This window comes from Rattus rattus, chromosome 13 (genome assembly GCF_011064425.1).
Source record: "Rattus rattus isolate New Zealand chromosome 13, Rrattus_CSIRO_v1, whole genome shotgun sequence".
Classification (NCBI taxonomy): Eukaryota; Metazoa; Chordata; class Mammalia; order Rodentia; family Muridae; genus Rattus; species Rattus rattus.
The window spans coordinates 40,150,539-40,177,597 of record NC_046166.1 but is presented as its reverse complement, the minus strand read 5'-3'; the positions used below and the strand labels follow the sequence as shown (position 1 = coordinate 40,177,597).

Genomic DNA, 27,059 nt, shown 5'->3' with positions numbered 1-27,059 from the left:
ATTAATTTTACTGGCAGCTTTGACACGTGATAAACATGTTATCCACTGTACTGACAACGTCTAATGGCCAAACAGAATCATCACGGTTGCTTTCTAATTTTATCATGACATAGTATTTTTTTTTCAAATAAAGAAAACAAAAACAAACAAACAAACAAACAAAAAAAAAAAAAAGAGGAAACCGCCTGTCTTTCTTCCTGCGGTCATCATTAAATAAGTGCTTGTCCTGCACTGGACCACACAAACCATTTTGACCATGTGTGCGCTGTCTGGATGCCCTCATACAAGGAAGGGCGAACAGGCTGACTAAAGGAACCACACTCAGTGTCTTGTTGGGTTTCAATTCTTTTTCTTTGTCTTTTTGAGGCAGAGGGTTCCTCGGTATTTTGGAACTCACTCTGTAGTCCAGACTCATGGAGATCCCCCTGCCTCTGCCTCCCGAGTGCTGAGGTTAAAGGTGTGCATCGTTGCCACCACTACCACCTGGCCACTTAATTTCAGGTTGAATCAATGAATTATGCATGGGACGGTTTTGATATCCAGCTCCACCATCTAGGAGCACAAACCACTTTGGGCAGTTGCTATCGGAAAATGGAGGTAATCAAATTCTCCATCATCAAACTCCCATGACATCGTTCCAGGCTTAGAGGAGCTTAATACAGCGAGCTCTCCACACAGAGGTCGAGCGCTGGAAACTGAAAACACTCCACAGTGATGGTTGTAGCAGAGGCCAAAGTTCTTCCACACCCAAAGAACAGGAACACAAAGTCAAGCTGTATGGAATGTTATAGTTTACAAGTAGAATTTAAAATTCTGGAATGAGAGGAAAAAACATTCTAGAAAAACCCAGGGCTGGCAAGATGGCTGAGTGGGCAAAGGTGCTTGCCACCAAGCGGATGACTTGTGCTTTATCCTCAGAACCTGCGAGAACATGAATTCCTCTGCGTTGCCTTTCACCTTCTCATCCATGCCTTGGCACACGTGCACGCCAACACCCATACCCAAATAAAGAAATAAACATTAAAAAAGAAAGAGCTGCAGCCATTGTTGGTCAAGTGGTAAGGAGAAGCACTTTGCAGACCAGGACCACAGTCTTATCTGAGAGCGATTAGGATTACGGCAACGGTGCCTACCAGGCATTCCTCCCTGCGGCGTTTACTGACAGAGCAGAGATCGACTCTCAGCGTCTTCTGCTGAAGGACCACCTGAGAAATGGCCACCCTGAACACATCGTTGTACAGCACAGATTCCGTGGGCGGATGGACTTTTGTGCGGAACAGACAGCTGACATCTGCCGAGGAGGGAAGCACGGCGACCCTAAAATACCTGCCAAGAATAAGCACAGAGCGAATCTCATGGGCATGTCAATCACAGTGGATTCCCAGCTATGCTTGGCAATTAGCTACAAAAGAGAGAAAATGAGGAAACACGGTGAGCGTTATCGGATGAAAGTGCTGTGATGGGAGCTCAGCTGCAGACACTGTTCTTCACCCACCCGTGCCCACCAGGCCCGAGCCTGGAAAGCCCAGCCTGCCGTCACCCCGAGACTGCAGGAAAGGCACTATGGGAAAGCAAGGAGGAGAGTCTGCAGGGCAAACATCCCTGCGTCCACCAGCTTAAAAGTAAGCTGCCTCTGAGTCCGAGAAGGAGGGGCACGCTAACCAATGTGGAGACCGGTGATGCTCTCTCAGAGAACCCTCATCCTGAGCACCAAACAGGAGACTGTTGGTGAGCAGTCCTAGGAGTGGAACATCCTACCCCACAGAGAGAAAGGAAGGCGAAGGAGCATTAGTAAGACGGGCACAGAGGAGGGGGCTTCAGAAATCTCGTTGTCCCAATCTCTGAAGCTGCAGACGGGACAGACTGTTGGAAGGATCCCCTGCTGCACGGATGCAGAACAAAGTGTGCGACAGCAGTGGCTCCAGTGCTCCTCGGGGAGCGTATCTGACACTCCGTGAAAATCACCATTCCTGGGAGTGGCCTGAGGTATTTTCCTCCTAATTCCAGAAAGAGAGGTCCACTAAATCTCCCCCCTTTCGATTCATACTCTTGTCTAACTTATATTCTAAAATATGTTATTTTCCTATCTAATTAGGAAAAAAATCTGTAGTTCAATGCCATGGTTGAAAATTCCATGTTATTTCTTATTCTATATCAACATCAATTACAAAGACCCAGCACTAGAAGCCCACTGGTGGCCGATGAAAGGCTCAGTGCCCCCAGAGGGCTATAAGCTCCGGAGAGAGGAGTCTTCCTCCCTTTGTCGTCCCCCCTCTAACCCCGGCCTTCATGGAAAAGCAACATGTCAGACAGTCAGATGGGAGGAGAGGACGTCTGTCCCTTCGGCCTGCAGGTTCCAGCTGCTCTATCCCGATCCCACTGTTCATCTCAAGATGTTTCCACATCAAACAGGACAGACTTGAACTTGTGAACAGGGCCTAGAGCGACAACTCAGTGATTGAGTCACTGGCTGCTTTCCTGAGGACCTTGCTTCAGTTGCTAGCACCTACATGGGAGCTCACAGCCAGCTGCTGTCACTCCAGTTCTGGGAGAGCCAATGCCCTCCTCTGGCCTGCATGTAGTACATAGACATACATGCAGGCAAAATACCACTACACATAAAATAATAATAAAGTCATCATCATCATCATCACCATCATCATCCAGGGCATAGTATCACATACCTTTACTCTTAGCACAGCAAGTGGGAGGCAGAGACAGGTGGATCTGTAATTTTGAGGTCAGCCTGGTCTACAGAATGAGTTACAGGACAGCCAGGGCTAACCAGGAAACTCTGTCTCAAAAAATCATCCCCTCTCCCCACCAAAAAAAAAAAAAAAGGAGAGCAAGGGCCACTGTGCGGTCCATTCTGCTAGAGGGGACCTCTCCAGGGCCTGTCCCAAAATAACGTAGCTGTTACCAACCAGCTGAACACCAACATTTGTCATAATGAGCAGTAAAATGAAGGTTTAGAGTCAGGCCTCAGTTCCAGCACTTGGGAGGCGGAAACGCAGGCTCAGGTGTCTGAGGCTAGCTTGAAACACATGGGATCTTATCTCAAAAAATGAAAACCATAGTGCTAGAGAGAGTAGTACTTATTCTTTAGAGAGGGATAGTATTTATTTTATATATATGCCAAACTTTATTATCCATTCATGTGCCCATGAAATTCAATTCTAAAGAAAAATAAAGTGACAAAATTTTCAGGAAAATGGATGGCCTTAGGATATATAGTACGAAGTCACTCACTATCTATAAGAAAACTCCCCACATGTTTTCATCATATGCAGAATCTATCCAACAGTATATGTGTGATATATCAGGTAGAAAGGTAAACAAGAAAGGCTGAATATGAACGGAAGAGGAAGGACTAAACGTAGCCAATGAACATGACTCATGGAAGAGGATATAGAAGTCATAACCAGAACTCTCATTTTTGGTGGTGGCTAAGTGCATACAAATATATTTGATATGGAAAATATAAAACCCAACATGAAGCTCGCAGTTTCTGTTACGTTACATAGTCTTTGGGTCTGACAAATTCTGGTTGATGATGTTTTTTCTTTGTAACTTTTTAACTAATGAAGTTTAAACTAGAAAAAAGAAAGGAAGAAAAGAAGGAAGAAAAATAGTCAAACAAAAACCTCTCAAAGAGTTTTAGCTAGAGAACATTTCAGAGTACTGTGTGTGCTTGAATGTGTCAGTGTTCGGGCTTATGTATGAGTGTAAGAAAATGTTACTGCCTCTCAGGAGAGCTTAGGCCAATTAGACAAGCAACTGTGTGTATTACATGTTGCTGTACAGAAGCATATGCTACACACCAGCTGGCTGACAACCACTGTTGCTACCCTCTGGGCTTAAGGACTAGGACCTCCTGTGAGGTTAGGATGACTGTCACTGGTGTATGAGGGAGAACACGTGTGGAAGAAGAGGCACGGAGGCTGGAGAGACGGCCTCACAGAGAAGAGCATTTCCCACTCTTGTGGAGGACCGTGCTTGGCTCCCAGCACTCACACAGCAGCTCCTTGGATGCCAGGAACATACATGGTGCCCAGGCAAACACTCACAGACATAAAATAAAAATAATTAGGAAGGAAGGCAGGCAGGCAAGCCATGGGTGTAGACATGCTACTAAGAGCCATTGACAACATACCCCCGTATCACAGATTGTGAACAAGACGTCTCAAATGGTAGATAGCATGAAGCCTGTCTTCCCCAAATGCTGCCAGCTGTGTTGATGCCCAGTCTCCCTGCTCACCTTGTTAGTGAAGTGGGTCCCCAGGCTCTGTTCAGGAAGTCCCCTGTGCCCACTGTCCTCCTGGATCCTTTTTTTTTTTTTTTTTTTTTTTTTTGGTTCTTTTTTTTTTTTTTTTGGGGACCCGAACTCAGGGCCTTCGCTTCCTGGGCAAGCTCTACCACTGTGCTAAATCCCCAACCGTCCTCCTGGATCCTAATGCCAGCTTTGATGGTTGTCGGGGATGCTCAACCACTTAGTCTATTTGTCTGTACTCTGCCTCTGCACACTCCACCCCTCTCCCCGTGATGATGGCGATGTGGGCAAATACTCAGGACTCGTACACATACTCTGCTTAAAGTCCCGGCCTCTGAGGAAGTCATGGTCATTAAGAAAGCAGCTCCCTGGCTGGGCCCCATCCCTGTGCTGCAATGAGAGGAGGGTCAAATGCAGAGCAGACCCAAAGACTCACAGTCACTCGCCCTTCTCAAAATCACTGGCTCTAGAGGGGACTGGTGGTTAAGAGCTCTGGAAAGAGGCCCTCCTAGGAAAGAGCCCTGAGGCCACGGGCAGTGGAGAACTCTGCTAACACTGTGTTGGGAGACAACTACACTGAGGAGTCGCCAAAAGCAGGCATGGAGGCTAAAAACCCACGCTTTCACATAGCCTAATATGTTTCTGCGGCAATGCTTAACCACTGCATACTCATGTCTGACATCACACTTAACCACTGCATACTCATGTCTGACATCACACTTAACCACTGCATACTCATGTATGACATCACACTTAGCCACTGCATACTCATGTATGACATCACACTTAACCACTGCATACTCATGTCTGACATCACACTTAACCACTGCATACTCATGTCTGACATCACACTTAGCCACTGCATACTCATGTATGACATCACACTTAACCACTGCATACTCATGTCTGACATCACACTTAACCACTGCATACTCATGTCTGACATCACACTTAACCACTGCATACTCATGTATGACATCACACTTAGCCACTGCATACTCATGTATGACATCACACTTAGCTACTGCATACTCACGTATGACATCACACTTAACCACTGCATACTCATGTATGACATCACACTTAGCCACTGCATATTCATGTATGACATCACACTTAACCACTGCATACTCATGTATGACATCATACTTAGCCACTGCATACTCATGTCTGACATCACACTTAACCACTGCATATTCATGTCTGACATCACATTTAGCCACTGCATATTCATGTATGACATCAGGAAAAAGTGTTTCCAAACCAATAGTAGTGGCTACTATCCAATAACAAAAATGAAAATCAGATTCCCAGCAATCAGGTCCCGACATGGCCTGTGGATGAAGAAGGGACCACGAAGTGTTGGTCCTAAAGTCAGTGGCAATCCTCTGAACAGGACCTAACTCTGCTTTCCTCACGTGTTCTGCTTCATCTGTGCCTACTGTTGGGCCACACACAATCATCTATCTGCGTCTCCCCATAACTTCATTTTTTAAAAAAGATCTGTTTCATTTTTAATTATGTGTATCTGCGAGTGTCCATGCGCAGGCATCGCAGAGGTCGGAGAGGGTGTTAGATCCCCACAGCCTTAGTTGCAGTGGTTATAGGTGCTGTCCAATGAGAGCGCTAGGGAAACAAATGTGGGGGCCCTGGAAGAGAATCGGGATTCCTACCCACTAACAGTCCTTCAGCTGCCCACCCCGGTCCCCATATCTTCCATTCCGATGAGCTGTTTGATCCCAAGCAGAATCCCTGCAGGACACTTTGAGTCCTCACTGTTTCCTGTACTGACGTTACTTACACCTTTGAAGAATGAGGTATCGAGAAGGCATGCAGGCTTCGGAGTTGTGCTATAATCACCATGAAACTTGAACTCTTTGTATCGTATCTGTCAAAAGAGACACAGACTCAAACAGAGGAACAGAGAAGAACCAGGGCCCAGCAGCTCCCCTCACCCTCCTGTGTTACCTGAGTCCTATCTGCACCTGTGCAGTCTCCACAATGGTGACATCCTCTTCCCTGTAGGGAATGTCTTCAATCTCACCAGGCCTAGGAAGCAGGAGCAGGTGGACGGTCAGTTCACAGGGACACTGACTACTCTTTGCCTTCCATTCCCATGAAAGCTACTGATTTGGACAAGAATCAGGCCTGACTCCAAGCTCAGGGAACACATTTAAATGTCTGGAATTCCTAAGCCCAAGAGGCTATCCCACTATCTCAGAGGATTTCAGACACGTTCACAAGGCATTTCATGTGCCAACACGCATTGGCCCATCACCAGGTCAGCTGCCAATCCTACACCAGTCTGCTCGACATTTCTACGGCTGGCAGGGACCGCTTCACCTTACAGTGTATGCAGGGGACCGAGTCACCATACAGTGACCCCTAGCTGACGCATGCAGGGACTGAATGTGCCCCTGCCGGTTCCTTACTGCTTCACAGAAGCTTCGTAGACCCCACTGTCTCCAGCCACAGACTCATCAGAGGCCGCTGCGGACACACGAGCAGTCTTGTCTCCTCGAAGATGAAGTCCTCTTCTTTTGGGTAACGACTTTTCCACATCTAAGGTGGAGAAAATGATGCCATCATTAGTTTCTTGTTGGGAAAAGTATAAAACACTCACACCATAGACACCCAAAGTACAATTTCCTTCTTAAAGACAAGAATATTATTTCCCATATTCACAGATGGGGTGAGAGAAATCTGTGATTCATAGGGTTACTTGGGGAAAAAACTGTTTTTGCTTTTGTCGAAAGAATTATTTTAAAAAGATGTATTTTATGAGCATTGAGTGCTTTGCCAGCATTTATAGAAATACACCATGTTCATGCAGTACCGACAGAGGCCAGGAGATGGCAGTGGCTCCCCAGGTCTGGCGTTACTGGCAGTTGTGAGCCACCACCTGGGTCCTGGGAACTGAATTCCAGTTCTTTGCAAGAACATCTTAACCGCCGCACCTGCTCTCAGAGCCGACCCCCATCAGAAACCGATTAAAGCAGGTTTATCTATTTAAGGGAGCGTGTGCATCGTGTGTATGATGCACATGTGGAGGTCAGAGGACAACTTGAAGGAACAGCTCTCCTTCCATCACGTGGGTCCTGGGGAAGAAACCCAGGCTGCCAGTCTTGGATACAACTGCCTTAACCCACTGGCCCATCTCACAGGTTCCTGCCCTAATTTCAAGGCCGGGATACATAATTCGCATTATCCCCAGCTTCTTCCTTCAGGCTTCCGTGAGCCACTACAAACTCCGGCTAAGCAAGCACATGCTCCCATCAAACACGGGGACTGTTTGTACTGAGGAACTCCAGCTACTAAAGAGTTTGCTCTCGCTTCTCTCTACACAGTCTGCTCCATCTACGTTACTCTTCTATCAGAAATTAAAGAGAAAACACCTCTGACTTACAGCAATTCTCACCAGCTAATAATATCAGTAAAAAAAACAAAACAACTTTTCTGTGTGCTACTGAATCTCCAGCTACCACTTAGCTTTTATCTCTAACTCATATTCATACACCAGCATCCAGCAGGGAGCAAGGAGCACTCATTTAAAGCTCGCTCTGTACTGTAATAAGCTGCAAGCCCTCGGAGCGTCTTTCATCCTGCAGTGAGGGAGCGAGGAGAGGTCTTGGTATGCATTTCGGCCCCCCTCTGAGTCGTGACTTTACATCCTGTTAAGATGTTTAAGTTTTAAGGCTTCAGATTACAGGATTGATTGCTGCATTCTCTCTTTTATTTCTGCAGTAGGGAATGCCTTTGCCTTGATGATGAAGTGCCTTCTCTTTGCCCACCCCCCTGTGTGAGGGCTGAAGATGACGACAAGATTTATTGATTACCCTCAGGAATAACCATGGCAGACAGAACTGACTTTGACAATGACAGAGACCAACTGTGGGAAGGCTTCATAGTTATCCTACCTTGGTTTCTGTCATCCGGCAGGTACGGGTGCAGAGAAGCAACCTGGCTAAAACTCGGGCTCCGCCTCACTGTGGGGCCTCAGAAGCAGTGTCCTTCCGAGCGAGCGCCCCTTGCCTTTAAGAGGCGGGATGACGCTCCTTGAACAGAACGAGCATTGGCCCTGAACAGTTAGCCCGGATGCTTAGAAAGCATGCCTTCTGCTGTTTTCAGACCAGAAGTTGAAAGCGCACTGCAAACAGGGTCCTCCTGTGCATTTTTCAAGTCTTGGGGTACAGCATGAAACCCAGGGCGTCAGATGTCCTAGGCAAGCACCCTGCCACACAACACCAGGCCTAGGGTGCCTTCCAAACAAGAGTGCTGTGTAACATTTACAAGGTTGCTTTTTAAAAAAAAAGTCTTACGGGAACGTCCCCCAGTCACCGTCTCAAGCAAGAGTCATCAACAAAGCATCGAATCAAGCACTAGGACCAAGGCAGTGGGTGCAACTGGGAACTGGGAACTCAGGATCATGTGGTGGACCTTGGGCTGAAGTTTTTGGGACTCCCCCATTCTGAGCATTCTCCATGTTGACAGGATATTGAGAAATGCTGACTAGAGAATACTCCAACTATATAAAGGGCAAAATCAGCTGAAGATGCTCACGGAGTGTCAAGGAAGGCCTGAAAGGCAAAAAAGCAAGAAAACCGGCACATCCAAAAGCGCTGGGCTTTCTCTGCTGTCCCCAGCCTGCACTGCTGTGTGGAGTGTTACACACCTGTGTGCATGAGCTCTGGTCGTCACACAGGTGAACCCATGTCCACACACTGAGTGTGTGCGCCAGGCAGGCTCCCTGGGCGTTAACCCTCTCACCTTCTGTGGGGGCCACTGTGAGAGGAGGAACGAATGGGTCTAGAAGACAGGATTGCACCAAAACAGCCTTGGGGTCCAGCAAAGAGCACATGCATGCCTGCTCCACCGCACTTCTCACTCAGGCCACAGGGGGGCAGCACAGTGCGGCTGCATCTCCCACGTGTTTCTGTGCAAGGGTGTGTGGTATTTACTTTATACTGGTATTTAACCTGCAATGTTGGGACCTCTCTGAGAGAGGGCATACAAACCATACAAAGGTTTCATCCACTCCAGCCCCGCCTCAGGCCACTGATGAGAACACAGAACACCAGCAGTCAGGGTCAGAAAACCCTAGATCAAGCTGTATTCATCTTTAAAGATCACAACTGGTCAATCAACTAATACGTAGGATTCCTACACTTGTGTATACAAAGGGAAAAAAAATCTTCTTAAAACAGCAAGGACTGGGTTCTACCGAGGCTGTCCTCTCTGCATGAGGGGACACCCTGGCACATGCTGACGGAACAGGACTTCCTGGCAGGAGCAGAGTTCGCTTGCTTTAAGACCAATAGAATGGACCATCCTCAGAACACGGGTTCTTATAAACCTACAGCACGAACTGAGAGCTTCCATAATGCAGAGGAAGCAAGGGTAAACACTGAAAGGGGCTCAGCACTGTGAGGAAGGCCCTGCCCTGCCCACCTCCTCCTGGAGCTGCAGTTAGGAGAGTCGCCAGCAGGTGGCAGAGCAACGCCGGACACGGAGCAGCAGCTGCTAAGTAACCGGGGCAGGAGAGCCTGGCACAACCCAAAACCCGTGTTTATATACAATTCCCCGAGCAAGCTAAACACTGAACCTTCGTGTTAATTAGCAAATATGCTAATTGACTTTGTTTTCATCTGTTTCAGGTCAATTCTAAGAAGAACACCCTCGTCCCTTTGCTATTTCTGAACTGGGATCCAAGTGGAAGTGTGGACTGCTCACAAAACGCATCATAGGCATCCACCTCCAACAGAGGCGCCCTGGACCACAGATCTCCACATGGCTGGTCTATTGAACAGGAAGGCAGTATGCTTTGAGTGTGCACATGGATGTGTTTGTGTGCAGTCTGTAAATGTGTGCTAGCATGTCTACGCTGGCAGCTGACACAGGGTGTCTTCAGTAACTCTCCACCCTACTTTTGGGGACAGAGCCTCTCACTGAATGTGACAGAGCTCAGCAGATCTATCTGGCTGTGGCCAGGAAGCCCTGGGACTGCCCCCACCTCTGCCTCCCTGCCTGGGAGTACAGGTGTGAGTTGCAGCAGTGGCTTTTATGCTGATGACGGGGGTGTGAATTCAGATGTTCATGGTTCCCACACTGCACCATCTCCTCAGTGACAGACAGGCTGGCTAGATGTGCGAGGCCCTGGGGTCCACACCCCAGTACCACTGAGCCAAGTACATTCCCGTCTGGAACAGTAATTTATATGTGACAGAGAAAAGAGTCTAGGTATAGAATAAATACTCTGTAAAGGACACCATGGAGAAAGGAGAGGAGAACCATATACTTCCTTTACATGAAGAGAGGTAGCACAGTCCTTCCTAATGGCTCAGGGGACAGTGGGAAAGGAAGGGTCTGCATTTACCTGCTGTCCCTTCATACAGCAGCCCTCCAGTGCATTCATCAAGGTCTTTATCCTCAAGGAGAGACTGAGATGCTCCTCCCGAGTCTGAGTCCAGCAAGACCTGATTCTCACCAAGGCCAATGTCAGCAAAGTGGCGACTCAACTCACAGTCTTCAAAGTCAGCCGTGAACTGGGGCAGAGAGGGGTCATGAGAAGACCCTGGAAATGTGCTGTCCAAGACCAGAGGAGAGCCAGGGGGAGACAAGGAGGAGAGAGAGGACCTGGAGGAAAGGGACGTCACTGACTTAGAGGCCTCCGTCAGTGGGGGAGTGTGGCTGGTGGCTGCAACTCCCAACCCACAGAGCCCACTCTGGCCGGGCTGGCTGGGGGACTTGACCACCTCATTTTCGTGGATGGTGGTGATAGGTCCGGAAGGAATGTAGCCCCCCTTCTCTTGAAGAAGGAAGTCCAGTTTGTACTGATAATCTGTGTCCATCTGGTCGCCCTGGCTGCTGTAATAGAGGTCACTGGAACTGAGGGAGTTGAGTGACCCTCGGCTGGAGGTGTTCAGAGAGCCCCGGCTGGAGGCCAGGGACCCCAGACTGCTCCCAGACGACATGGACAGTGTGCTGGACGAGAGGCTGGAAACAGGAGAACAGCACACTGTAAACCCTGCACTCCACACCAACAACCACATCCCCACCGGTTCCTTCAGACTCAGGAGGGAAGCCCAAGTGTCAATCCTATAGCCCTGGGCAGGAACTCACTGAGGGAACAAAGACTTCCCCTACCCACTCATTACTGTCACCAACATGCCCCCCCCCCCGTACACCTTAGCAATGCTGGTCTTTCTAATGATACATGGCACACGGCTGCCAGGAGTGGTGACACACGCCTTTAATCCTAGAACTTTAGAGAAGAGGCAGAAGGCTCTGAGTTCAAGGCCAGCCTAGTCTACATAGCCAGCTCCAGGACAGCCAGGGCTACACAGAGAGTCTTTGTCTCAAAACTACATGCATGCATGCACGCATACATACATACAAACATGTATAAGTAGATAACCATTTTAAAGAATTTCATAATACAGGTGGGTAAAGTGGCATGCTCCTTTAATCCCAACCCCCAGGATGCAGAGACAGGTGGACTTCTGTGAGTTTAAGTTAGGCCTGGTCTCCATATCAAATTCAGGCCAAGGCAGGGCTGCACAGTAAAATCATTGTTCCCACTGTCCATGATGTGCTTTTGTAAAATTTAAATAAAAGCTCACATCGAATGCCTATTTGTAAACCAACTTGCAGAGCCTACCCACAGCAACTTCATTCTCAGTCAGTGTCGCATCTGTGGCTAGAGAGAAAGGGCATGGATAAAGGCCGGGAGTGTGAGGGTGACACGCTAAGAGAGACTCCCGTGTAAGGTCACAGCAGTGTTTTCACTGAGGACCTTCTAGTCCCTGAGGAACAGGTGGGATAATGCATAGATATTTTCTCAAGTCTTCAGTGACAGATAAAGCAAGCCCTCTTTCTGCAGGATATTTCAAAAATACATTCTAAACATAAATATGGAGTTTAGAGGGAAAATGTATTTCTAAATTTGGTAATTCAAACATTAATTGAGTGGGCATAACTTACTTACTTTTAAGAAGCTAAAAGCCAACTAAAGAGGACCCAGGACGTGCCTGAATGCTGGGAAAACATTTCCCTTGAAGAACACGACAGGCTTACCTTTTAAGTTGTGAATACAGGTAAGTAGTTAACTTAGTAGTTTCTTCAAGTTTCTGTAGCAGCTCTTTTCTTTTCTCTTCCAATTTCAATCTAGGAAAAACAAAAATAAAGAAATTAATTTTCAAGTGATAGTGTGGAAACCCAAACTAAACAACAGAAAACCTCAGTACCCCAGAATCATGTGTAAGAAGGGGGGCTGTCAGCTTGGCCTTGGTAAAGAGAAGACAGAATAACCAAGAGAGACGGAGCAAAACTTCACAGCCATGACAAATGAAGTGGGGGTTATGTCCAGTCCAGAGCTTGGAAAACTTTAAATGCTGACAGTGTGAACTTTCCTCAGTGAAAGATTTGGCCCCAGTCAGGGAGCAATGGCAAGGAGGTCCAGCAGCCAACACTGAGCACAGCAACAGCCTAAGGAAAGACCTGGGGATCTTACGGGACTGTAGGCTGGCTTCCTGTTGAGAAAGCATTGGGTAGCGATAATAAGGAAATGCAAAAGGTGACTGAATTGATAGAGTATGGCTGTAAAACAGTGCTTAAGGCCGTGCTAACTTCCTGGGAGCTTTAACAGCTGAGAGAGATGGCTCAGCTGCTGCTGTGGGCTGAGCTGGCCATTTCAGTTTCAACATGAAGGGGCCTTCCCAGCCCAATCCTGTCTTATCACCCGGACCAGATCATCATACAGGTAAGAGCGCTGTAGAATTTTATCTTAAAACAAACTCGTTTCAAAACAGGTCAGGAATCCAAGGAAAATGCACAAGCTGCATCAGCTGGGGACTTGAGGCGCCATCCAAGGAAGGCGGTGCCCTGGCCCTGGTCTGGGATACAGAGCTTGTGAGCCCAGGATCCTCTGGCAAGCCACTGGCCCACCTTCCTTGCCTGTGAACGGTGACTAGGATATTGTGTGCAGCAGATAAGGCAGTTAAAGGGATCAAAGGACCGGGGGGGGGAGTGGTCCACAGACCACAGACACTCACACTCGCTCACAGCCCTGCAAAGTTGTGATGTACACAATTAGCCACACTGCTTTGGAGAAAAAATAAAATCTCCCCAATTTCATTTTATTTATAGGTACCACCTATTCCTTGGACGTGTCTACAACATAATTTTTATTATGTGTTATAATTAAAAAGTAATTCTTGCCATTTTCTATAACACCGGCATGATCAATTCTTTCACAATTTTTTCAACTGCATTTTAAAGAACAGTCTACTTTTTGAAATCTCTTAAACAAATCTATTCAATCAGGAAGAAAAATTAACAGTCAGAAGACGCAAAGGACTGAGGAAAGCCCCAAACACTGCCAAAACACATACTACAAATCAGTTTTATTAATAAGTGTGGGATGATGTCACAGGTGAGGCAGGTACAAGATAGGAGGAGGCCTGTCATTGGACGAGAAGGAAGGATGGGCGGGAGAAAGTGTGAAGGAAGAGGAGGAGACGGGAACAGAAGAGGAGGAGGAGGAGTAGCCAGGAGACAGCATGGAAGCTGACGTTAAGATTCCACACTGTACCTTTATAGGTTGTTATTAACGTTCTTAAGGGATGGATGTATACAGGGCTATGTATGTTTAGGTGGGTAATTATATCTTATCAATTGGGTTAAAGGTTATTGTGTTGTGTGTAAGAAAGTGTGTGGCAGCAGGAGGCACTGGGCCACCACAGAGTTGGGATGTGTGTTTCTGGCATGGAAACCTGCCTTGGGAACCACATAGGTAGAGAGATTGCTGACAGCTCAGAGACAGGCCTTCGGCAGTGTGATATGGGACGGAGCAAAGCGGGTGACACTTTGCTGACTGAGTTTTAAGATATCTAGCAGATATCTTGGGGCACTGCAGTCCCAGAACTAAAGTGGGTAAAAGACAGCATGTTATTTTTTATATTTTTACAAGAACACACAGGTCACACATATGAGTTGTATTAATAACAGGTAATTTCTCTCCAGGCTGTGATGCTGTGCCAGCTCCTGCAGGCTGGCTCTAAACTGCTGGTGCTTGGCTTTTGTGCTCACGTGTACTCATGTGTGTGTGTGTGCGTATGTGCAGGATGTATGGTATATGGTGTGTGGTGTATATATGTGTGTGTGTGTGTGTGTGTGTGCAGGGTGTATGGTGTGTGGTGTATGTATATGTGTGTGTGTGTGTGTGTGCAGGGTGTATGCTGTATGGTGTGCAGTGTATGTATTTGTGTGTTTGTGTGTGTGTGTAGGGTGTATGGTATGTGTGTTTAATATGTGCACTGTGTGTGATGTGTTTGTGTGTGTGTGCAGGGTGTATGGTGCGTGGTGTATGCATATGTGTTTGTGTGTGTGTGTGCAGGGTGTATGGTACGTGGTGTATGTATATGTGTGTTTGTGTGTGTGTATGTAGGGTATATGGTGTGTGGTATGTGTGTGTAATATGTGCACTGTGTGTGTGGTGTGTTTGTGTGTGTATGTGTGTATGGTGTGTGGTGTGTGTATATGTGTGTTTGTGTGGTGTTCGCAGTGTGTGTGGTGTTTGCAGGGTGGTGTGTGTGTGGGGGGTATGTGCAGTGTGTGTGTGGTGTGTGAGTGTGTGTGTGGTATGTATGCCAGAGGTTGATGTCTGGTATCTTTGGAGATCATTTTCTACCTTGTTTATTTTTACTTTTATTTTTATTTTAAGTGTATGGCTGTTTGCCTCTGTGTAAGTTTGTGTACCACATGTATGCACTGCCTGCAGAGGACAGAAGAGGGTGTCAGATGCCCCAGGACTGGAGTTATAGGCACTATGTGGGTGCTGGGAATCGAACCTAGGTCCTCTGTGACAAGAACGGAGGGGGTGCAGAAAGGGAGAACAATCTCTCCTTTGCGCTGATGAATGTGGCTTGTGCAGATACTCCCAGTCACCACTAGAGGGAGATCTCAGCCACTGCTGTGGGCTCACTGCGTGCTTCACATTGGCAGCAGATACACAGGACGGCTGAGGATTCAGTGTCTTGAGATCACAGTCCTGGAATAATGAGGTACCCACAACAGGAAAGCTCAGAGCAAGGCAGCAAGAAGCTTTCTTTGGTGGCCACAGTGGCAGCAGCAAGAAACAGAGGCTCTGGTGTTGATGACATACTCAATGAGGAGGCTATGAGAACTCCTTCCTAGGGTGCTCCTGGGTCCCACTTGCCTGCTCTGCCACTGAGCACGTGCAGCTCAGAGAGGAAGTCTCTGAGTCAAGGTTCACGGACAGGGCGGGAGCAAAGCAATAATAAATGTGTAGAGTTCCCAAGAGTGAGGGGACAGCACCAGGACAACCGAGTCGTGTGGTGCTGAGGGAGAGGCAGAAAGAGACTGAATAGGAACAGAGAACAGCAGCATTAGCAACAAAAGCAGGCCCTGCTGTGCTGCATCTGTCTGAGGTGGAGACCTGGTCCAGTGGCGCTGCAGCAGAAGGCTTTGATCGTTAGCATATGGGAGGAGGAGCCATGCGAAAACAAAACAGAATAAACCATGGAGCTAAGTGGATCACATAGGAAGGCTTGAGTCCCCTCTCCCACGGCAGAGATGGGGATCTGCCCCTGCCCTCAGACACGAAAGGACATTCCTATGCACTTACTTACTTCATATGGGAGTGGCCTGACCTCCGAAGGACTCAGCAAGTCAGCACGTTACACACACGATAACCACATCCCTTCCTGCCACTCTCCAGTTTACTCCCCAGATGGCACAAAGCCCCTGGCTTCTTCTCACTGAATATTATCATTATTTTATGTAAGGGCTACGTAGCTTCTGCTTCTGATAAGTTCCAACCCGCCACTAGAGATGTGACGTCACTACGTGTGTGCCAACCACAGTATAGAAGCCCTGAGGAACCAGCCATCCCCAACAAGAGCAACAAGCGGGCGCCCGCCATGCCTGTAAACGCTGAGAGGATGGACATGTCCTGCTCTCCCTGCACAAAGCCAAGGAGGACCGAGCAGGCCTTTGCAGACTCACCTGCCAAGAAGGCACCGGCCTTAGCTTGTAAGATGAACACCAGGGTCGGGAGTCTCCATAGCCCTGGTTCTCAACCAACCATGGATCAAGGTGCTCAGGGAAGACCCCGAGTTTGTACTGATCACATGATCGCACGTCCTTATTCCCTAAGCTACACACTGTGCCGCTACTTCCTGAGCATCTGCATTTCACTAGGAATCCTAAGCCATCTAGAAAGTGTTCAAGCTCATGAGAGGACATCCACATTTTTTTGTTAACACTACACAACATGTACAGGGCAACCATGGCTTGGGTGTCAGGGAGGGGTCCTGGAAGCAGCCCCTGGGAGAGCAAGGGGACAGGGCGTGCATTATAGTAAGAGCTGCACAACATAAACCAGTATTTTTCACGGGAAGCTCACAGAGGCTGCCTGTTTCACTCCATCCACTGATAATCTCTGCTGGAAATTTAAGTTATACAAACGAAAACAGGAACTTTTCTTCCTTTGTTGGTGCTTGTACCCCAGACCTTCCTCACACCTTAAGCTAAAACTCCGATCAGCACTAGGCAGAGAAAGCACAATAAGGGAGGGGACGAGAAGCAGGGACGAGGCAGCAGTGAGAATTCATTTGAACATGGGCAGTCATCAGAGGATTTGCCTTAGGGACCTGCTTGTGCTCCCTAAAACCAGGACGCTGTAGCCATATGGCGTCCCCATCAATGTAACTCCCCTAAACGGCTAAATTCAAATTGCTCACAGGTGAGGTCCTAATCAGGAATAGCAGTTTTTTTTCCCTTCCCGCCTCACTGTTCCCACACTTCCAAAATGTTTTGACATTTAAATCTAGATATTTATTGAGAGGTAGGGATTAAAAAGCAAGAGAAACTGTCTGGATGGACATTTGAATTTATCTCCCGGTCTGGAGACACGCGCAGGTTTGCTCTGGGGCAGACACTGCTCCTCTCGAGCTCTCTGTGACAGGCACTGACCTGAAAGGCCAGTTTGTCACCAAACAGGCACCCTGACACAGCAGCAGTATGCGGGCGTGGGGCTCTGCTGCAGGTGTGCTCATATCCGAGGGACACGCACACGCGCACACACACGCGCATCTGCCCATCTGCCTACAGGACTGGATATTTTAGAATAAATAACTCTCACACCTTCCCACAGAAAAATCAAAACACTGCTCAGAGTGATTGCCTCTGCTTCAGAAGCAGGTTTCAACTGACAAGCCGCATACAAGGAACATCTTGTGACTGATTAGGATATCAAAGAGAGCAAGCTGTCTTTTCCTTTCCTGATGAAATTAAAAGCAATGAACATATGACTTCTTGTCAGTAGAGGAGGAGACCAGCCAGCAAGGCTCACTTCGTAACAGTGTAGGCCGTCTTCATCAGAGCGCAGCAGGGTTCAGCTCCTGTTATCAGGCTTGCTCAAGGCTGTACTGCATTCCTGACTTTATGTCAACATTCCTTAGTTATTCCTCATCTGTCACGAGCCTTTCCCATTCCTAACAGACACAGAGGGACCTACACTTGGGGCACAGGAGGGGTGTGCTTCACTGCTCTACAAAGACATTTCTCTTGCTTTGTTTCTGAGTCTACTAACAACAAAAGCTATTTAGAGTCCCAAACCTGGAGATATGTCACCAGTAAGACACAACCACAGGTCCAAGTCACCGTGTTCCCAGAAGAAACAAACCTCTCAGCCAGCGCCCTGCTCGGCAAGCCCCGAGCAGCCACCAGCTCCTCCTCCAGCCGCTGGCGCTCTGCTTCCAGGCGCTCCAGCTCGTCTTGTGTGCGTCTCTGGGGCGTGATGAACTGCAGCTCCTTCAGAAGCTCTTCTTTCTCATTAATCAGCATCAACTTCTCCTTCTCCACGTCCAGGGCCCCAGGCCAGGCCTCACCATCCAACTTTGACAGTTCAATTTTCAAGTTAGCCATGCTAAAAGACAGAGAAGATACAAGTGTTCAAGACTCCTGCGAAAGGAGACTCCAAGCCTAGGCCTGTCTGGGCACAACTGCAATCCATGCACTCCCCGAGACGTAGCGCGTGTGACAGCCACACACTCCACATCAGGTGGACATAGGCATCTAAAGCAGGTGCACAGGCGGGCATCCCGGATGGGAGTGTGGTGTCGTGATGGGAGGGGTACCTACAGGCTGAAGCACACCAACATGCTAGGGGCCCCAAAAATGCTACTGCTGAAAGTTAGAGTCTTCTGGGTAAAGCCTCCATCCCTCAGAAAAATGGTCCTTCCCAGAGCTGGGTAGAAACTGGAGTATTGCTAGATCACAGAAGGAAGACGGAGTGGGGCTTTGGTCAACTCAGACTACAGCAAAATCAGTTCATTAAGGTTTCACATCACCAAGGATAATGGGTCCTCCCAGCCCCCCTTTCCTCAGGCCTCACACTGGGAAATCTCCTCTCCACAGGCCTCTGCATGGTAAGCATTAATTACAGAGTAATCCTGTCCTGTCTTGGGGGTGATGGCTTCCAACCTATGCTCCCTACTGGTTGTCTGGCTGCACAGAGCAGGCACAGTGGACCTTAACCAGAGAAGCAAAGGTGGCTGGTGTGGCAACCACAGAGTGGAGGAGGAATGGACAGAGGAAGACAGGGAAGGTGCCACAGCAGAGCCTCCCGAGCCACAGCTCTGCCAACCCCCAGCTTTCTTGTGTCTGAGTCCAGCCGTAGATGGTCGAGTTTACATAACTACCAACTCCGCCCAAACGCTGAGCTCTGGGATTGAGCGCCTTGCCCTGCTGCACTGTGAAGGCCATCAGGACTTCACACAGATGAACGCTTGGCCAGAAGGTGCAAGACCCAGATGACCAATGGCCACAGCTGGCACTGACAGACATCGTTTCCTCCGTAAACCACGGAGAGCTGCCTGGGCTACTAGGCAGCATATGCCACGAAGAACAGAAAGGGGATTTGTTCTCCCTATTTTGGAGAAACTATACAGAAGAGACAGAACTATTATGAAGAACAACACCGGAAACAAAGCTGACAAGTAGGGCTGCACCCGTGAGCCATGAGTCTCTTACTGCGGTTTTATAGGACATCAAACGCCATCTTGGATGGTGCACATGCAGCGTCTGCTTCTCTGTCCTCCCACTGTCTGTGCTTACGATAGATATAACATCAGCTATTCTTCAGTTCTAACCATGAAACCATAAACAACTGTCTCAACGCACTGCAAAATTAATCATCAAATTGCTAAATAAGCATGATATTATTAGCTTCACCGAGCACAAGAAACGAAAGCTGCAGCAGAAAACGGGCTCAGGGAGAACATCTCACCTCCCCCCTTGTTAAGAATTGAGGAGGGAAATGCATTTCCTACATATGCAAATCCCTCGTGGGTCCCCCTCCGGTTGGCACCCCCAGGAACCCTAAAAGCAATTCCAAATGACACCAGTGTAGCCACGTGGTGGAGAAGTAATAAGTTAAATGCTGATGTCATCAAAGCAGCCATTTGAGCTGGGAGCAACAACACAGTAGAGAGAAGCAAGGTGTCTGTTACTCAAGGGCCCATGAGTAGGCAGACACTGGGCTTTATTTTGAAAGCGTCCATATATCCGACGGGGAGGGTGAGGAGCGACTTCCGGGAACGAGGAAGGGAAATGTTACCTAAGTTCTGGAGGGAACCGAGTGTTACAGCCAGTTACTCTACAGGTCACTCAAGGTGACTGAAAGGCAACAAGGTCAAGTCCATGAGAGGCCACAGTGCAAGGCCTTGTGTACTTTAACTCTGGGTTGTGGCCTTTGGCCTTCAGAAACCCAGCATACATCTTGGGCTTTGTTCACAGCCCAGCCGAGGAATGCACATGTTGGCGGGTAGGACTGCTCATAGCCAGAGCCCTTGACCGTGCCACCCAGTGCAGGAGATGTCATGTCACTGGCCCTCCACACCAAAGATCAGCCCTCAAAACCTACTGAAGGCAAACCCCCAGTTCCATTCCTGGAAAGGAGATAACATAATATAAAAACGTTCCTACCCTCAAGACATTTAAAATCTGTCAGGGGAAGTTTAAGGACATTAAAATCGCTGAGTTAAATGCTGCTCAGAATGACCAAGGGACTTGTTCCAAGGTCATGTGGTTAATCATTTGTGGAATGAAGCCTGGGTTTCTGTTCAGTAAATTGAAGACCCAAGTACTGTTTGAAACACTGGCTGACACAGAGGCAAATATTGTAGTAATATCCATTTCACTCTTCAAGAGCCAGATAACCTCTATGACCTACGGTCAATTAGTTTATAAGTCCATGTCTCTAGGAACAGTGGACGCATCTGAACGGGAGATGGTCCTCCTGATGGTAGGAGACACAGCACTTTGAGAGGAAGAACAAGATAAAGCCCTTGCTCTCCTGTGTGGTGATGATGTAGCAGCTCTTAATGTCTCCCACATGATGAATCGATGTTTGCTCATAGAAGAATAATAAATCAATGTTATCAGAATGCCCTCCCCCTCAGAACCAAGTGGGGTGTGTGCTATGGTTAGGAACCAATCTGAGTATCACCTGCTTATATCGGGGCAGTGTGGCTCCCTAGCAGAGTCAGGGAATTAACAAGACAGGAGCACGAGGGTGAGTGGGAGCTGCTGAGAGTCCTTCCTCTTTCCCTGGCCTGTCGAGGAAACAGAGAAGCAGCACCCTCCTTCCAGGAAGCAGTAGGGAGCCTTCGTTGGGGACAAAGCTCCTCAGAGATAAGTCTCCAGTAGAGGCACAGAGCCAGGCTGCTGCACTGAGTTTTATCTGAGGAACCAATCATCTTCCTTTCAATTGGAAATATACAATTTCAAAACTTTTCTCTCAGAAGGGAGTGGAAACATTTAACCCCACATTTCTCCTTGAATACTCCATATTCAAGCTGGGCATAGTGGTGCATGCCTTTAATCCCAGCGCTTGGGAGACAGCTCTGAGTTCGAGGCCAGCCTGGGCTACAGAGTGAGTTCCAGTGCAGTCAGGGCTACACAGAGAAACCCTGTCTTAAAAACCCAATACATAAGTAAAAATAAAATAACATTCTCCATATTTTCCAGCTTTGCAGGGAGGGAAGAGGGAGCTGGAAGCACCTTCACAGGTTAAAGCACCAAGGGCAGGTTGGTGAGAAGGGGAGGGAGTGACCATGCGTCTGTTACATGTCACCACAGCAGCAGAACTTAATCCTGGAAAACAGACCAGCCTCTGAGCCCACGACCATAGGGGGGCGGCCAGGACCTCACCTTCTTTTGGCTTCTTCATACTGGAGACTCAGCCTGACCTTCTCAGCTAAATTTGATCTGCTTCGCACCCCAATCTAGTAAAAACAGAAGGAAAAAAGTCAATTAACTGTGCTAATGAATGAACTGAACTGCTTTTGTTTTTAAGAGACACCAGTAATTGAAAAGCTCAAGAAAATGGCTGTGAAACAGGGAAGCCCAGTTAAAAGGCACTTACTCAGGAGGGGAAGGGTTTCTTCAACTCAGGCTCATCTGTTTTGTGAAGACTTTAGCATCACTTTCCCCACAGATTAAATTCAAGACAAAAATATCAGGTAAATGTGTCTGGTATCTGAGAGTTTATGAGGGGTATATAAGTCAATGAAATTGATGAAATAGAACTGATTTCTTTACCAAATTTTCCATTATTTAACTCATAATTAAACAAAATGTAAACTAAAGAATGTCAGGAACTAACGTTCGCACGGAAAGTCCTCCAGCCAGCGGCCGCCGCTCCCTTTCTCACACGCGCACATCTAAGAGCCGTAAACGCAGCTGGGAACCAAACTAGAGTAAATGCTTAGAAATAGATTTTCACGAGGGAGGGCAATATGATTATCTAGATCATAGTAAATATTTTCAAACCTCTGCTATAATTCGCAAATACTTGATCAACATCAAATTTATAAAAATAATTTCTCTAAAAAAACAACCAACCCACCATGCATAGGGCTGTGTGTGCGTGCGTGTGTGTGTGTGTGCGCGCCCTGTGTGCGGGTGTCTACACAGGCCAATCTGGGTGTCAGATCCCTGGGCTGGAGGTAGTTGTAGCTTCCTGATGTGGGTGCTGGGAGCCTCTGGCAGAACACAATGACTCTTAAAAGCTGAGCCTCTCTCCAGCACCCCGTTGCTAGCTTTAAAATGTCCTCCTTATTCCCCTGATGTTCCTGTGAATCGACTCCAATTCACACCCCGTAAACTGAGTCAGCAAGAAGTGTGGACATATTTCTGCTTTTCTGTGGCATCTATCTGTAAATGCCGCGAGAGAAAGCTCCAATTATGTGTGCACTTGTCACTTTCACAGGCGAAGATGAGGCTGTGACTTGCTCCTGTCCACTGGAGCCCCATCCTGTCACTACTAACCCCGACCCTCAAGCCCGACACCACCTACCCCATTCCCCACACCCACCCTCCCACCATCTCCCACCCCGTCCTCGGGGCATCAAGGACAGCATGGGGCAGCCAATGCCCTCTGACCACTTACATCTCCAGAAATGCTTGTCTGTGACCCAGCATCAAGGGTCTGTCTGGACAGAGAGAGGTGAGAATTCACAGGACTACATCTCAGATCCGGCTCGGAACTGCCCATGTTCTGATCCAAATGAAATCGCTCCTGCAGTTTAGCCAGACTCTGTCAAAAAGCACACAGCACCTCCTAAGTAGAAAGGCAGCAGGCAGCTCATCTCCAGTGTCACTAAACGGAGGGAACCGCCCTGAGGAAGACAATGACTTTGTATTTTGCACAAGCACATGATTTTGGAAGTGTGTGAAGTGGATTCAGAAGATGGCCTCCCTTCTGCGGATACAGAAACTAGCTTTGCTTTATTTACTATCTATGTAGTGTGTGTGCCTGTGTGTGTGTGCATGTGCGCGCAGCGTAGTGTGTCTGTCTCGGGTGCCCCGGTGCCCATGGAGGCCGGAAGCGGCTGCTGATCGGGAAGTGGAGTTACAGGCACGTGTGAACGGCCTGAGATGGTGCTGGGGGGTGCTGGGATGGACACATGCAGCTCCTCTACAGGAGCAGCAAGAGCTCAGCCGCGTGGCTCTCTAGCCTTGGCCTCGAATGTAACACAGTGTGTTCAATTCTTATTATTGAACACGTTCTTAAGTGGCCCTTCTTTCAGTAGGGATCTTCTATGGTCTGAACATGTTCGTGTGCATTCCCACATTCTCAGTGTGATGATGCTCACACGTGGCAAACAATAGCAGACGAGGGGCCAGCACAATATTAACACAGCTCTGAAAAGACCACCGTTCCTCCCCAAAAGAGCTCGTTGGTATAGAAAGCACACGGTTCAATGGCTCTGGCTCCTGTCTTGACATCAATCTCTTCAAGGTACAATTCTGTCATTGTGCAACCAGTCATATGAAGACTTTACAAAAGTCTGAAAAGAAAATAATAGGGCCACACATTCTTGGGCTTTTCAGCCTCTGAATCTGTAAGGAAAACAAGCCTTTTCTTTATAAAGTAGCTAGCTTCAGGTGTTTTGCTATAACAACAGAGAACAGACTAATACAGAACTACTCATGTAACATTACAGAAATTATGGTGCCATTCAATATTTATAATGTAATCTCTCATTTTAGATATACAGTAAGACATCTTCCCATTTAGAAAGGGCTACATTTATACTACTTTATATCTAGACAAGACTCAAGAGATGATTCAGTTTACATTAAGATTACAGAATACAGAACTAAGCCCAGAAGTTTTTAAGTAGTAGCCTGGCCCCATCTGTGTCCATCTATGTGCCAACTGCATGGCCCAGGCTGTGGAGGTGACTGATAGCTGATAGCAAGATGTGTGACCCAAGTGTAGGTGCCCTTGATGGCTGTCCAGGCTGAGCACCCCGGGTTAACTCTAGAGGGAGGTACAAGTCAACATACTAAAAGGAAAATCTAATGCAATCTGTTTTAAAAGCCCTATATTAGCACTAAGTTTAAGAACAGAAACTAAAAACCCATTACTGTTAATAAGGCGATGGATCTTTAACCTGATGGTTAGGATTTCCACACTGGGAGAACAGCTGTAAGAGGTCTGTAGATCTGACATGCACATTTGCCGTCTCAGGCACAGGAGGATGGGAGGTCTTAGTTCGCTTGGCTACAGAAGGACATAATGTTGAATGAGGGAAGGAAGGAAGAGCGGGAGGGAGGGAGGGGAATACCTGAGATCCGATATTTAATTTTCTCCTTTCACAAGAACAAGCTTACACGCATATGTGCATATGGTAAAACTTGCAGAGACACCTCAAGTTACCCATTACAGAAAAGAACAAAGAAATATTTCAGCGAATGTGGGCAACTCTCTTGTTTCTCTTTGAATGCAAATGATCAGTAATTTTTGTCTTAACTGTGATGATGACATAGTTAATCAATTTGGTAGCTTGTGACTGATATGTTTAAAAGGAATAGAGGACACTGGACATAACTTGGAGCTTATCACCAGTCTGCAGAGGAAGACTATTACTGTGGAACTGGTTGAGTGGCTATGTGTTGATCTTTAGCTGTACATAATTGTAATACTGGATTTCTGTGTAAAATATTTGCTACTGTGCTCAAATAGGTTTAAAAGTCATAGCCAATATCTGATCTCCCTTCTATGCTATTGTTGATCTCAGCAACTGCTAATTAATTATTATATGTACTTTAGTAGCCAAAAGAACTCAACCAGAGCTGCAGACAAGACCAGAGCACGCAGAACAAACAAGTGCAGTCCTAATTTGATCTACTACGGGCTCCAGTGTGACTGTGTCCAAGTTTCAATGACAGAAACTCCCGTGTGCATTTCAGAAATTACCAATCTAGTCAGCAGGACAACTGTGGGCAACAAGGAAACGTTGAGTAACATTCTGCATGCGCTACATGTGTGTTTAAGGCGGGTACAGATAGATCTGTTTATAAAACACCACATACCAAGGCTAGCTGGGCTTACACCCCCATGTTACTGCTTCCGGGCTCTGTGATTTGAGTAACTTGCTAGGTTTGCTATGCTATAGTTCCTGAACTCTAAGCAGGGCCATGCCACGTGGATTAAGGGCCCCATGCATGAGGAAGGCCCTCAGGGAGGCCCTGGCACTAGCCACACTCCCAAGGATCTGTCTTTGCCACCACTGCCTTTTCCATCAGATCACTTCTTGCAAGTTATTTTGAAATTCTAAAACTGAAAAGCCACATGGATATAAGAGTATTTTTCTTATGCAGCAAACAACTGGACACTAGCACGCAGAAGCTGGACATTTAAATGGAAAGGTTTTGTTATGAACACGGGAATCATTGCTGGCTCGACCGCTACTCAAAGGCACAGACTAAAGCATGATGAACTCTCAATTTCCTCATGGTCTTCACAATACTGGGGGACTGGAAAGGGAGAGTGAGGTTGTTAAGACACAGCCATGGCTCTGACAGGCACAGACGCTGGAAAGCTCACCACCCTGCTGCTGCATTGCTCTGCACGTGGATGATCTAAGGAGTAAGACCTGCAGGTGGAAGCCGTGCAGTGAGGACGAGGAATCAACTGGCACCTTTCCTGGGGTGACCTTCCCTGGCTGGGCCAACATCCCCCTCCCCAGGAGACACACCCATTACCTACTGATGATGGCAATACACTCTCACGCACCCTGGGTGGGGCCACTGTTAGAGGAACCCTGATAGTCTAGATCACACAAGAAGTTTCTAATGCACTCAGTGGGGGGAGGTGCTAAGAAACTAAGCTCTCCCTCCAGGCTCCACCTCCTCATGCTCTACTCAGAAAGGACACCAGAAGCTGGGAACCAGCTCATTGCCCACGTGCTCCCCAGCGCCTCTAACAGTCAGTGGGCATGATCAGCCTGAGTGGGGAGCTTCTCAGACCCCAGCAGACAGACACAGGTGCCCCATGACATACCTGCATCAGGTCTTGCTTTTCCTTTTCTCCTGAGCTGATTGCTTTTCTGATAGATTTCAGTTCCGTCAGGATGGCTTTGGCTTCACTAAGTTCATATCCACTCTGACCTCCAGACATCTTTTCATCAATTCTGTGAAGAGAGGAGGAGACAAGGGAAAAGAAATAAACAGGACAAGTGCAGAAGAGCCGCTGGCTTGGGGGTGCCCTCCTGAGCAGATGACTTTGCAGAGAGAGGAGCCGCTGGTTTGGGGTGCCCTACTTAGCAACTGACATGGCATAACTGCTCTCACATAACCCCACACAGACTGAGTGTTCTCCCTTGCCCTTGGGCTTGACTTTTCCATCCACTATACGTTTTGGGCTGCTCCTGAGCTGGCTGAGCCGACTTCTTACCACAGGCACAGGGAAAACACTCTAGCGACAGAAGCGCCACGGCTGTTGACGGGGGAGCACGGGCAGCCCTGTGAGCCTCCAGCAAGCACTCAGCGAATGCTTGTTTGGACTGGTGAATCTCGGTATTTGGATTATGTGGTCTCTCATTTCTGTCAGATATAGGGAAAGTATTTACTAAAGCCATGAGCTGAGATGGAGTGTCTTGCCTTGCTGAATGAGGAAAGACAGGTGAGAGCAGATGGTCTGCTGTGCCAGTGTGCACAGAGCCAAAGGCTCGTCAGTGAGTTGCTCTGTCCCACGTCCCCTTGGATGTCCTTATTACACATCATTATTATTGCTGGCTGGAGGATTTGAAGAATTGTTTATTCTGAAGGGCTCAACCACTCTGTGTACATCTTTTAAAGAACGTGTTGGCTGTTCTGCATTCTGTTCTCTCCAGTTATGATCCTGCCCAGGGTTCCCTATGGACAGTGCCTCTGCTCCACCAGCCTTCAGCTCCACTCAGCCTCTCAGACCTGC

At 47.8% G+C, this 27,059-nt stretch overlaps 1 protein-coding gene across 1 annotated transcript in view; it reads right to left on the bottom strand.

Annotated features, from left to right (window-relative positions):
- Wwc2 (WW and C2 domain containing 2) overlaps nt 1-27,059 on the bottom strand; it is a 160,599-nt gene that overhangs the window by 27,362 nt on the left and 106,178 nt on the right. Inside the window, exons 6-15 of the mRNA XM_032918623.1 lie at nt 26,148-26,277; nt 22,746-22,892; nt 21,506-21,579; nt 17,976-18,218; nt 12,344-12,433; nt 10,644-11,263; nt 6,703-6,832; nt 6,239-6,319; nt 6,072-6,158; nt 1,134-1,326 (exon numbers count right to left, since the gene is read on the bottom strand). Coding sequence (XP_032774514.1) covers nt 1,134-1,326; nt 6,072-6,158; nt 6,239-6,319; nt 6,703-6,832; nt 10,644-11,263; nt 12,344-12,433; nt 17,976-18,218; nt 21,506-21,579; nt 22,746-22,892; nt 26,148-26,277 — 1,795 coding nt within the window. The remainder of the gene's footprint in view (nt 1-1,133; nt 1,327-6,071; nt 6,159-6,238; nt 6,320-6,702; nt 6,833-10,643; nt 11,264-12,343; nt 12,434-17,975; nt 18,219-21,505; nt 21,580-22,745; nt 22,893-26,147; nt 26,278-27,059) is intronic.